This window comes from Hemitrygon akajei, chromosome 6 (genome assembly GCF_048418815.1).
Source record: "Hemitrygon akajei chromosome 6, sHemAka1.3, whole genome shotgun sequence".
Lineage (NCBI taxonomy): Eukaryota > Metazoa > Chordata > Chondrichthyes > Myliobatiformes > Dasyatidae > Hemitrygon > Hemitrygon akajei.
The window spans coordinates 142,645,072-142,658,161 of NC_133129.1; the positions used below are offsets into that span (position 1 = coordinate 142,645,072).

Consider the following 13,090-nt stretch of genomic DNA (forward strand, 5'->3'; position numbering starts at 1 on the left):
CAGCTTTGTATACGAGGCATAGTGACAGAGCAAGAGATAAGATAAGCCAGAAGCCATGCTTCCACAATGCATGGACGAACCAGTTAGCAGCATATGCAGGCTCACAACAAAACACAACACAGCCCACTAGTTTTACTACTGCAGTATCAGCATCACCAAACCTACAACACAGTTGCAGATAATTTGCTCATCAACATTTTCCCTCTCTCTGACTCGCTGTCAGTCATGAACGAATGGTTCTGACTTTATTCTAGCACACTCCATTTGTTCAAAGTGGCAAATTACCAAATCAGTTGGCGGTGGAAAATGATGATACCACTTTATAAAACAATGTTTCGTTTGGTTTCAATTACTTGCTGACTTTCAGTGTTTGTCCTCAAAATGTGAGGAAAATGTAATGATGAGTTATGGACAAAATTTCCCATTTCACATGCTTGCACGCAAACATGTTGTTGGGAAACGTTTTTTAAATTACTTTGGTCTGTCTTAAAATTTTTATCAGTAGATGTGTACATTAATCACATTTTCTTAAAAAATGAAAATGATAATTAACTTGGATATTTGTTTAAAGTGAGGCTAATTTTTTGGTAAAGGGCAGTGGGAGGTTGGCCTTTTTTAAATTTTAACAAGGCTATTAAATGAGGCAGTCTGCCAATGTTGTTAACTTTGATATCATCAGCTGCAGGCCTAACAGACATATCAGAAAACGGGTTTCTTATCCAGTTTATACTGAAGAAATAAAATGAGGCCAGAGAATTTAAAAAATGCACAAATTCTCTGAATGAAGTCAAATATATTTGCATGCAAGCTATTAAATGATAACCTTGATATTTCAACCATGATAATGGATAAAAGTGGATCACATTCCTAATTTTTGCTTTGATTTCCTCTTAGGACTTTGACCTCTGATTATCTGAGGATTTTCTAGCTGAACTGTGGGTTCTTCGAATGGAAATCTATAGTAGTTGACACCATGGCCCAGATATCCAGCAGAAATGGGTTCAAGCAGTCTACCTCTTCGTCAGTGGGCCATTCTGGGAAGCGAGCTGTTGGCAAAGAAGAAGCCCTACAAATGGAGGCCGAGGCCTTGGCAAAGTTGCAGAAGGATAGACTTCAGAGCCTAAAGGAAGAACATGCAGTGAAGTCTGCCAGCAGTGCTTGCTCTAAGTCACCAAATGCCAAGCAGGAGTATGATCTTATTCACTTTCCAGAGGCAGAAAACTCAAACAAACAAGCTGCTAGCCTGTCTGATCAGGACATCAAGAAACTAACTTCGGCTGAACTAGAAACATTGCTGTTGGACAAAAACTTTGGCCCTAAAAATATAACTCGCCCGCACACTTTACCAAATACTCCCCTTATGAGTCCGTCATTCTCTAGCCAATTTTACAACCGGGCACCTTTCTCTGGGAGTCAATGGACAGGTGGGTTACAGAGGCCTGTAATCCAAACGACTGGTTACCATGCAGCATCTGTGACATTCCCTAAGCCACCTGATCTATTTCAGAATGGCTTTTGTCCTGGACAGTCTTCATACCGTCCTTCAGAACCTTTGTATCTTAGCCTTCATACAAAGGCATACATGCCCTTCCCACTCCAGCCTGCTACACCTATACACCCTGCAGGTGGTGTACCTGTTTATTCACCTGTCACACCTGAGCTTGCAAAATTGTATGATAAAATAGCTAGCACATCAGAATACCTGAAAAACAGCAAATCGAACAGTGATTTGGAATCTACCAGCACAATGATGCCTAAGCTGCCAGATGGGGAAAACTCAAATAATGTCAGCAAATTTGATTGGCTGGATCTTGATCCACTCAGCAAAGCAAAGATTGACAACATTGTGCTCTTAGAAAATGCAGAAGAGACTGAGGAAAAGGTAGATATGGGGGCTGCAGCTGGGGATCCTTGGGAACAAGTGTTGCAAAAGCAGACTCCGTCAGAAAGCTTCCAGCCCATTGTCAACATCGAAGAAGCATCGGTTAGGCAGCCAACTGGAAAATCAACATCTGGACCTTCAGTTACGCGTAGTTTGTCCCTTAATCTGCGGTCCACAAGTTCAAAATTTTCCCGCAGAGTACAAGAACTAAACAGCAACACATTACAGGTATAATTTTATTTCTACGAACTACCCAATTCTTCTACCTTTTTATTCTGTAAACTGATAATCCAGAGAATAGTTTGACTTGCTTAGCAGTGCCTTTAATAACCTCTTACTCTAGCCCCACCACATCTCCCATGTTTGGAAGTATTTTTCAATGCTACAAGATGTAGTTCAACACGGACTGGAAGGTTTGCAAAGAATTTTCTTTCAAAAGCTTTCTCATATTAATTTCCCACTTTCCTTGTAACATGTGAAGCAATTCAGCCCATCAAATCTGTGACAGCGCTGAATGCAATCCATTAATTTCATTTCTGTACTAATTTCCCTGTAATCTGTTTACTCTTGTATTCATCATCACCCACCTGCACTCAGCACTGTAACCAACCATCCTATCAGCCAGCATATCTTTAGGATATTGAGGAAAAGCCAAGCACTCAGAGGTGTCACAGGGAGAATGTACAGATTCCACGTAGTGTCAGGATTGAGCTTTGATTTTTCTACGCCGTCCATTCTTGTGCATTGCAGTTTTGTGAATCTATTCAGCTCAGGCAACATCTCTCATTTTAGGATGTGTGAACTGTATTCTCGGTAATCATGTTCAGTGCAGACTGCTGTCACCTTATTCAGTGCATATTATCAGTGGATTTGTATCCTGCTGGTAGGGGAAGATACTTTCATTTGTAATACATCCTTCATGACTACAGAGTCTCTGGAAACTATAACTAATGAAGTATGACCATTGTTCTAAAGTAGGGAAGGGTTCTATACTATATTCAGCATCTGATAGAAATTGCATTTCTTCTATTTTGAGACTTGAATTATTTACATCTATTCTACATACACCTGGTTAAACAGGCCAGTGGCATAGTGGCATCTGCACCAGACTTTGAGGCAAGTGGTCCCAGGTTTGAATCCGGCCGGCTCCTTGTACACTTTGCATCCGTGCTGGGTTGGGCGTCAAGCTAGCAACTCGGCCTCAGTTATATAAAAAACACAGAAATGCTAAAGAAACAGCAAGGTTGCTACCCGCTGTGCCACTAGGCATGGAAAGGAACAACAACACCTAAACCTGGCAGGGTGTGGTTATTTCAAATCTGCCGAAGTTGCAGCGTTTTATGTACATTTTACTCTTTTATATCAATGTTTTTCTCCCCCCCACAGTAGAAGTATTAGATAAACCCATTAGAAGGTTAAAATATTGGCATGAAATGAGAGGAAAACTGTTTTGTTTCTGCTTTCAAATTTTTTTTTCAAAGCTATCTTTTACCCTGCATGGAAGTAAACCTTGCCCGGAAACAGCCACAGCATTCAGGCATTTCTAAATAAAGCAATTGAATAGGATCCAGAAACCTTACCAAAGTGACTTGGGATTGTTTTACATTCTGTACAAGATGTTTGACTTCCAGTTATTTGCTCTGAGTTTTAGGCTAGAATATGTATAGGCAATTTCCATGCTATGAACAGTTGTGTTGTGAGAAAATGGTCCATTTGCTTAAGGAAAACAGTCCATTTCATGATTTTCATACCATGAAGCAAGTCACTTGCCCTGGTGTCAAGGAATATGAGGTGAGAACAAACAAATTTTCATTTATTTACTTTATCTTCCACACAGATTCCCAAAGAGAAAATTATATTCTGTATTTCAAAAATTTTGGGAAGTGATTTGTGAATTGTGTTAGGGTGAATCTCTGTTGTTCAAATGACCATATCGGTTGGCAGGGGTTTGCAGTGGAGGGGTCTCCCATCTCTCATCACCTCCCTCCATCTTCCGTTCTTAGAAAGAGCAGATCTTCCTATAATCATCTGTCCTACTTTAGTTGTGAACACCAAACTTATCTCGGTAGCAAAAGGTTTTCCTGCACCTCTTTACCTTTATTTCTACAGCTTCTGGAAGCTGCCTCTCCATTCTCTGGTATAACTGAGAGCTAGTGTACCATGGGCAGTACAGTGGCACAGCAGTTAGTGCAACGATTTGCAACATGTCATCTGTAAGGTCGCGATTCAATTCCTGCTGGGATTTGTAAGAATTTGTACATTCTCCCTGTGACAAAGTGGGTTTCCTCTCATATTACAAAGAGTTCCAGGTTGGGGTTAGTAGGTTGTGGGCATGCTATGTTGACACCGGAAGTATGGTGACACTTGTGAATTGTCGCAGCATATCTCCATTAAAAGTGACACATTTCACTGTATATTTTGATGTATATGTGACAATTAAAGTTTATCTTTCACTGTAGGCCATGCCAGCTTGTTAGGTACTCTGGCCTAGTCCTTACAGGCAGAGATGCATTAAAGAACAGGCTACAAGAGCTTACCTTGACTTGTGGTTGGCTCACAGGGCACTTTCTGTAAAGTTGTTTCCAGCTTTCCAGGAGAGAAATTTGATGAGGAAATTTTTATTTATTTATGCACAAATGAGATTTGTATTACACGATAGAAGTGTGGTTTGCGTGGGATGAAGGTTGTATTTTACATTCTTAAAGTGCAATCTCTTGGCATTTTCTGTTGTGACCCACAGTGAGGATTGAGAAAAGTTTCCAACATTCCCTAACTAACAATACAAACATTACAGCCGGGGAACATTCCTTTCGACAAATGGAAGATCTTATTCAGCAAGCACATTTCCTGTTTTTGTATAACAGCTTGAATTGACTTCACTTTGCTCAAGAAAACATGAGGGCAAATGTAATAGGTCCAAACATCTGAAATGTCTTTGCATTAGTCTTCACAGTTGACTGAGCGTTTCTAACATCTTCATTAGCATTCTTAGCATTCCAGTGCAGCAGAGCCAGATGTTTTATAATTCCCTCCTTTGGCTAATACATGAGTGGATACAAGAAAAACAGTTCAACAGATGTTATTTTTTGATGGTTTGGAATGTGAAGTATACTGTGAATTTCCTATAATTTTTTTTTTAAATATAGGGGGCCAGTTTTAAATTGTTTTCCTCCATGTATTTTTTAAGCTATTTGTTTTCAGTTAACTGTTCGTGTTAGAAAAGGAACTTTATCTGCCGCTCAACTTATTAGGCATTGCAAATAGAACTGCAGTTCTGGGATTTGCCCTGTTGAACTTCCAGCTTTTGGAAATAATATCTGTATCCATCAGAATGCATTTAACTGCAAGGTGGGATTCACAGCTCTTTCCTATACATCAGCATGCAACAACATCCCTCCAAAATATCTTCAGTTTGGAAGCCAAAAGAGGACCCACTAGAACTTCAAGGCACTGTCATGGAAATGTGAAGGAGTGTAAATTGGTAATTGCAAACATGATGTAGAGATTGTGTATGCAGAAATATTTCACATCTCTTTATACATGTTGCTTTGCATATTCTGACTGGTTCAAACGATTCTGATTTGAGAAAATAAAATTCTGATAAATAGATATGATATTGCACAAAGTCCCAGTTGTTACCTTTTTAATGGCTGACACAGTAAAATTGTACCTAACATTTAATTTTTTGTTTACACGAAGATGGAATTGTTTGACAGCCAAGACCTTTGTCAAATAAAATGTCCTTCCATTTATTAAATTAAAAATCATTTCCATATAAGTCTCCAACGTATCTTGTAACTGGAAGAGAAGGAAACCTTGCTTGAAATGAGCATCGGAAGAAAAAAATAAGCATCTGGCAATGGTTTAAAAACAGTAAATATGGTCATTAGTGTAATCAGAGCAATCAGTAGATGTGTATTTAATCTACTTTTGGTATTTGGTAGTTTATAGGATATGAATATATCTGATGAAAGTGTTACTTATTGCCTGATACTAAATATCCCCTGCATGAGTGACTTCATAGACTATTACAGAGGTCAGAAAGGAATCACTCAGGTAAAGTAGGAGTGAATTTGTTCACTATTGTCACATTTACAGAGGTACAGTGAAAACTTTTGTTTTGCATGTCATCCATACAAATCATTTCATCACATCAGTGCATTGAACTTGTACAAAGGAAAAATTAACAATGCAGAATGGAGTGTTAGTTACTGAGAAAGTGCAGCAGACAATGATATGAAAAGTCTTAATGAGGTCAATTGTGAGGTGGCTGCATTAGGGAACCATTCAATGGTCTGGAAGCTGTACTTAAGATAAGATGGCAGATTTTTGTTACATGGTCTGGTGAAACCAAAATTGAGCTCTTTGGCCGTCAGACTTAACCACACATTATCAAAATCAAACCATCCCTACCGTGAAGCATGGTGGTGGCTGCATCATGCTGCTGGAATGCTTCACTGCAGCAGGCCGTGGAAGGTTTATGAAGGTAGACGGTAAAATGAATGCAGCAAAATACAGGGAAATCCTGGAGGATGACCTGATGCAGTCTGCAGAGAGAGCTGAAACTTGGGCGAAGATTTGTTTTCCAGCAAGACAATGACCCCAAGCATAAAGCCAAAGCTACACAGGAATGTCTTAAAAACATCGAAGTAAATGTCTTGGAGTGGCCAAGTCAGAGTCTAGACCTCAATCCAATTGAGAATTTTTGGCTGGACTCAAAGAGCTGTTCACTCATGATCCCCATGCAATCTGATGGTTTTGTAAAGAAAATGAGGAAAATTTTGTGTCCAGATGCGTAAAGCTGATAGAGACCTACCCACACAGACTCACTAAATGCTGGAGGAACTTGCCAGGCAGTATCTATGGGGGGGTGAAAAAAAGTACAGTCAACGTTTCAGTCTAAAACCCTTTGTCAGGACTGGAGAAAAAGAGCTGAGGAGTATATTTGAAAGGTGGGGGGGAGGGGTACCCTATCCCTGGTACCGTGTCCTCTCCTACCACCGCACCAGCCTCCACATCCAGCACATAATTCTTTAAGACTTCCGCTAGCTCCGACTGGATCCCACCACCAAGCATATCTTTCCCTCGCTCTCCCCTCCTCCCCCGCACATTCTGCTTTCCGCAGGGATTGCTCCCCACACGACTCCCTTGTCCATTTGTCTCTCCCTACCGATCTCGTTCCTGGCACCTATCCTTCCAAGCAGAATAAGTGCTACATCTCCTTCCTCACTACCATTCAGGGCCCCAAACAGTCCTTCCAAGTGAGGTGACACTTTGACTGTCAGTCTGTTGGGGTCTTATACTGTGTTCGGTTCTCCTGGTGTGGCCTCCTGTATATCAGTGAGACCCGGCGTAGATTGGGAGACCGCTTCACCAAGTATCTGTGCTCAGTTCACTTAGAACAAGTGGGATCTCCCAGTGGCCACCCATTTTAATCCTACTTCCCATTCTGATATGTCCATCCATGACCTCCAGGATACTAAGCCAAGCACATGTTAAAAACAGGAGTATTCTCCTACACAAAGCAATTTTGTCTCCATTCTACCTAAATTTCCGTTTTAGGGACATATAGGGTGTAATTTGAGTAAGTTAGCATAATTGTTTACTTTGTTTGCATATGTTCAATTCATTGTTTGGTTTAAAATTGGATATAAAACATTCCTGCTGAATCCTTGTAGAATGATTGTTGTCTTCCTCAGCCTATCCCAGTTCAAAACTGGGATGAAATTCAGTAAAACATTCCTCAGAGAAAACCCTTTTAGTATGAATAAATGAGGACTAGAATATAAAAGCAAGTATGCATTATAGGGCATTGGTCAGACCATACTTGGAGCATTGTGAGCAATTCTGGGTCATGTATCTAAGGAAGGATGTGCTGGCATTGGAGAGGTTCCCAAGAAGGTTCACAAAAATGACCCTGGGACTGAAAGGGTTGACATCTGAGGAGTGTTTGATGGCTCTGAGCCTGTACTTGCTGGAGTTTAGAAGAATGGAGGTGAATCTCAATGAAACCTATCAAATATTGAAAGGCTTAGATAAAGTGGACATGCTTCCAATAGTGGGGAAGTCTTGGACCAGAAGGCACAGCCTCCGAATCAAAGTATGTCCCTTTGGAACAGATGAAAAGGAATCTCTTTAGTTAGAATGTGGTGAATCTGTGGAATTTGTTGTCATAGACAGCTGTAGATACCAAGTGGAGACTAATAGGTTCTTGGTTAGTAAGCAGGTCAAAGGTTATGGGGACAAAGCAGGAGAATGGGGTTGAAAGGGGAAATAATTTAGCCAGGATTAAATTGCAAGGGAGACGATGGGCTGAATGGCCTACTCCGTTCCTATGAGAAACACTTTTGTTTCTTTGGCTGCACAGGTCTAGGGAAGACAATCTCTGGCCCTGCCAAACGTGTGGGATGTTGAGTCATTTGCTTCCCTGTACAAATTAGTGCCACGGTACACTGCATACAATGAAAAAATTATATTTAACTGAAGGGTTAGTAAAGAATAACAAAAAGAAAAGGGCCTATTCTAATTAAACAGTCAAATGTTGGAGCTCATCTTGAACTTCTCTGCCACTCGCGCACAGGGCCTTCTGTCAACATGAAAGCACACACCACCTTCCAAACGTCACTCGCAATCCATCTCGAACAAACAGGTCTCCCACTGGATTGTATGCTACGACCTGTTCTCCCCAGGGCCTTCTGTCTTCATCTCCTCTCGAACAAACGGGTCTCCCACTGGATCGTATGCTACGACCAGTTCTCCCCAGGGCCTTCTGTCTTCATCTCCTCTCGAACAAACGGGTCTCCCACTGGATCGTATGCTACGACCAGTTCTCCCCAGGGCCTTCTGTCTTCATCTCCTCTCGAACAAACGGGTCTCCCACTGGATCGTATGCTATGACCAGTTCTCCCCAGGGCCTTCTGTCTTCATCTCCTCTCGAACAAACGGGTCTCCCACTGGATCGTATGCTACGACCAGTTCTCCCCAGGGCCTTCTGTCTTCATCTCCTCTCGAACAAACGGGTCTCCCACTGGATCGTATGCTACGACCAGTTCTCCCCAGGGCCTTCTGTCTTCATCTCCTCTTGAACAAACGGGTCTCCCACTGGATCGTATGCTACGACCAGTTCTCCCCAGGGCCTTCTGTCTTCATCTCCTCTCGAACAAAAGCCCAAGACCAACCGTATTGTCCTTTACCAAGAGAAATCTCCCACTAATTGGATGGCACACATTCCACAACATCCATCATCTTCAACAATAACCCAAACAGGCTGAAAGCGGAGTAAACAGCTACAGAACTGCTAAATGAAATACCTGCAGCATAACAGTAAAAATGTGAGCCAGGGCATTACATATGTTTTGTGGTCCGATCTGGCCTACAGTGTCACCAGATTATAGTTTTTTTTGTCTTTCATTGTACCACTGCTCTAAAATAACAAATTTCATCATGCAGTTAATAAATCTGATGCTAATCATGCTTCATTGAAGAGTGCAGAGAGTACATGCCAGCAGCAGCACCAGGTGTACCTCAACCTGGTGAAGTTGTTAGACAAGACTGCTTGTATGCCAGACAACAGGACTGCAGTCGATAGACACAGCCAAGTGATCCCACACCAACGGTTCGCATCTACGCTCTGTAGTTCTGCCACATACAGTTGTGCATGGAGGTTGACAACTCACTGGAGGAGCAGGCTCCACAATTATCCCCATTTTCAGTACAAAAGGCAAAGCTGAAGCATTTTTAAGAGATTTCAGTCAGAAGTGCCAGGTGATCCATCTCGGCCTCCTCAGTTAGTTTGCTGCATAACAGATGCCACTTTTCAGCCAACTTGACTCACTGCACGTTATCAAGAAACAGCTTGGATACAATGAAGGTTACGTGCCCTGACAACATTCCAGCAATAGTTCTGAAGACTTGCTTCGATGCACCACAGTGGTACAGCAGTTAGTGTGATGCTGTAACAGCTTGGGGTGTTAGAATTTGGAGTTCAGTTCTGATGTCATCTGTTTGTACATTCTCCCTGTGACTGTGTGGGTTTCATTTGGGTGCTATGGTTTCCTCCCAGAGTCCAAAGATGTAGCGGTTAGTAGGTTAATTGGTCATTGTAAATTGTCCTGTGATTGGATTAGGGTTAAATTGGTTGAAGGACTGGACGGGCCTATTCTGTGCTATGCTTTTAAAAATATTGACCTCTAATCAATGATGCAGAAAATTGCCCAGGTATATCCTGCTCACAAGAAGCAAGACCAATCTAATCTGGCCAATTACTGCTATCAGTATAATTACACAGCACTTACTTAGCAGCAGTCTCCTCATAAAGCTCAGTTTGGATCCTGCCAAGGTCACTTAGCTCCTGACTTCATTAGACTTACACCAAACATCAGCAAAAAGCTGAACTCAGAGGTGAAGTGAGAGCAACAGACCTAAGCAAATAGACATAATTTGATCAAGTATTGAAGATGTTCTATAGGTCAGTTGTGGAGAGCGCCCTCTTCTTTGTGGTGGCGTGTTGGGGAGGAAGCATTAAGAAGAGGGACGCCTCACGTCTTAATAAGCTGGTAAGGAAGGCGGGCTCTGTCGTGGGCAAAGTACTGGAGAGTTTAACATTGGTAGCTGAGTGAAGGGCGCTGAGTAGGCTACGGTCAATTATGGATAATTCTGAACATCCTCTACATAGCACCATCCAGAGACAGAGAAGCAGTTTCAGCGACAGGTTACTATCGATGCAATGCTCCTCAGACAGGATGAAGAGGTCAATACTCCCCAATGCCATTAGGCTTTACAATTCTACCGCCAGGACTTAAGAACTTTTTAAAAGCTATTATTAATGCTTTGAGATAGTGATTTAGATGCATATCATATTTTTTTTTACTGAGTTAAGTATTGTATGTAATTAGTTTTGCTACAACAAGTGTATGGGACATTGGAAAAAAGTTGGAATTTCCCCATGGGGATGAATAAAGTATCTATCTATCTATCTATCTATTAAAGTGTACTGGCCAAACTAGAGTCAATGGGAATGGGAGGGAGAACCAACAGATTGGAGTCATATCTAGATAAAGGACGATGCTTATACAGGTTAGAGATCAGTCACCTCAGCCACAGGAGGTCCTCGGAGTAATATTCTGAGCACGACCATTTTCAGCTGCCTCAGTGACCTATCTTCCATCTTAGGGTCAGAAGTAGGGATGATCACTGGAGATTGCACAATGCTCAACCCACTCACAACCGTTTTGATAAACAGTCCATTACCAGACACAGCAAGACTGGACAGTTTCCAGTTTGGGTTGGTGAGTGGCAAATAACATTTGTGCCACACAAATGCTAGGTAATGATTGGATTGAGTAAGAGAAAATCTAGTTGCACCCCTGATATTACCATTGCTTAATCCCCCACTATCAATATCTCAGAGGTTACCCTTGACCAGAAGCTATATTGAAGTAGCCATTCACACAGTTTGATTGCAAGAATAGGTCAGTGGCAAGGAATTCTGTGGCAAATGACTCCCCAAGGTTGCCATCTACAAGGTTCAAATTGGAAGTGTGATGGAGTATTGTCACTTCACCATTTAAAACCATACAGAGCATAGTAGCTCACTTAATAGGCACCTCGTCCATAGTCATTAACTCACTCCATCACTGACACACAGTAGCTATTGTATCAGCAACAGAATACGCTGCAGCAACTCATCAAGACTCCATGGACAGCACCTAATAAATCCACAACCTCTACCAGCTAGAAGGAGATGTCCTCCAAGCCACAGCACCTTTGACTTTGAAATACCTTATATGGCCATTGCCGGATCAAAATCACGTAAACCTCTCCCTGAGACCATTGTGGGCATATCCACACCCTGAGAACTACAGAGATTCAAGAAAGAAGCTCACCATCACCACCTCAAGCTCAGCTCAGGATGGGCCATTAAATCCTGGCTCAGTCTACATTCATTGAATCTATGTGAAGAACAAAAAAAGATGGCTTGCCACCTACCACTTTATAAAAATAAGAATGGCTAACGAAACAGTCACTTCCACATAACCAGAACGTAAAAGTTGCTTTTCCTCTTTTGCCACTGCTTGTGTTAATTGACTAGAGTTGTGGAGGGTAGGGACCTTGTTTGAAGATGATGTGGCATTTTAAAGTATTTAATTTTATTTGCATGTTAGGTTGGTGATGTGGCTTTTACAAATGGTTAGTCTGGATTTTTTTGTTAAGAGGTGCTTTAAAACTGTTGAGGTAATGACCGTCATATCCTAATTCGTACTCTGGATGGGCTAATGAATGCAGAATGTATAAATTATTGGGTGTGCTAACTGGAGTCTGAACCGAATGATTGTTGGATTTGATTGTTTGAAACTAGAATCTAGTTTCAAGCAGGGGAATGCCACGGAGACCGGGTTACTGGCAGTGAGCATAGGTCCCTATGCTAAGGGAAAGAGGAAGATGAGTGGAGCAATAGTGATAGGAGACTCAACATTCAGGGGAACAGGCAGGAGATTCCGTGGTCATGAATGGGAAACTCCCGGGTGACAGGGTTGCTGCCCATGCCACGCGCCAGTGAGGGTAGAAATGGGATGATTTGCCAAATTAATGTGTGTCTGAGAAGCTGGTGCAGGAGGCAGGGCTTCAGGTTCTTGGATCATTGGGATCACTTCTTGGCAAGGTATGACCTGTTCAAAAGTGACAGGGTGCACCTGAACCTGAGGGGAACCAATATTCTCCCGAGCATGTTTTTTAGAGCTGTTTGGGGGGGCAGTGGTTTAAAATAATTTGGCAGGGAAGTGGGAACTGGAGTGATGGGACTCAGGGATAGGACAGATGGTTTTAAAAAAATACAAAGATAGCATGCAGACTGTCAGGAAGGGCAGGCAGATGATAGGACATAATTGCAGCCAGCAGGGTGAGTATCAGTGCATTAGGGAAGTAGAATCAAAAAGGGCAACAAGTACAGTATTCAAGGTGTTTTATCTCAATGCACGGAGTATAATAAATAAGGTGGATGATCTTGTTGTGATTTTACAAATTGTTGGGTATGGTGTTCTGGCCATTACTGAATCGTGGCTGAAGGATGGATGTAGTTGGGAGCTGAATGTCCAAGGTTACATGCTGTATCAGAGGGATAGGAAGATAGGCAGAGGGGGTGGCATGGCTCTGCTGGTAAATAAATGGCATCAAAGCAGTAGGAAAGTGTGACGTAGGATCAGAAGATGT

General features: G+C 41.9%; 1 protein-coding gene across 3 annotated transcripts in view; it reads left to right on the top strand.

Annotated features, from left to right (window-relative positions):
• The window catches only part of pik3c2a (phosphatidylinositol-4-phosphate 3-kinase, catalytic subunit type 2 alpha), a 156,252-nt gene that overhangs the window by 36,077 nt on the left and 107,085 nt on the right, over window positions 1-13,090 (top strand). For all 3 annotated transcript variants that reach the window (XM_073049394.1, XM_073049393.1, XM_073049392.1), the window contains exon 2: window positions 895-2,110. In XM_073049394.1, coding sequence (XP_072905495.1) covers window positions 974-2,110 — 1,137 coding nt within the window. In that variant the 5' untranslated portion in view covers window positions 895-973. The remainder of the gene's footprint in view (window positions 1-894; window positions 2,111-13,090) is intronic.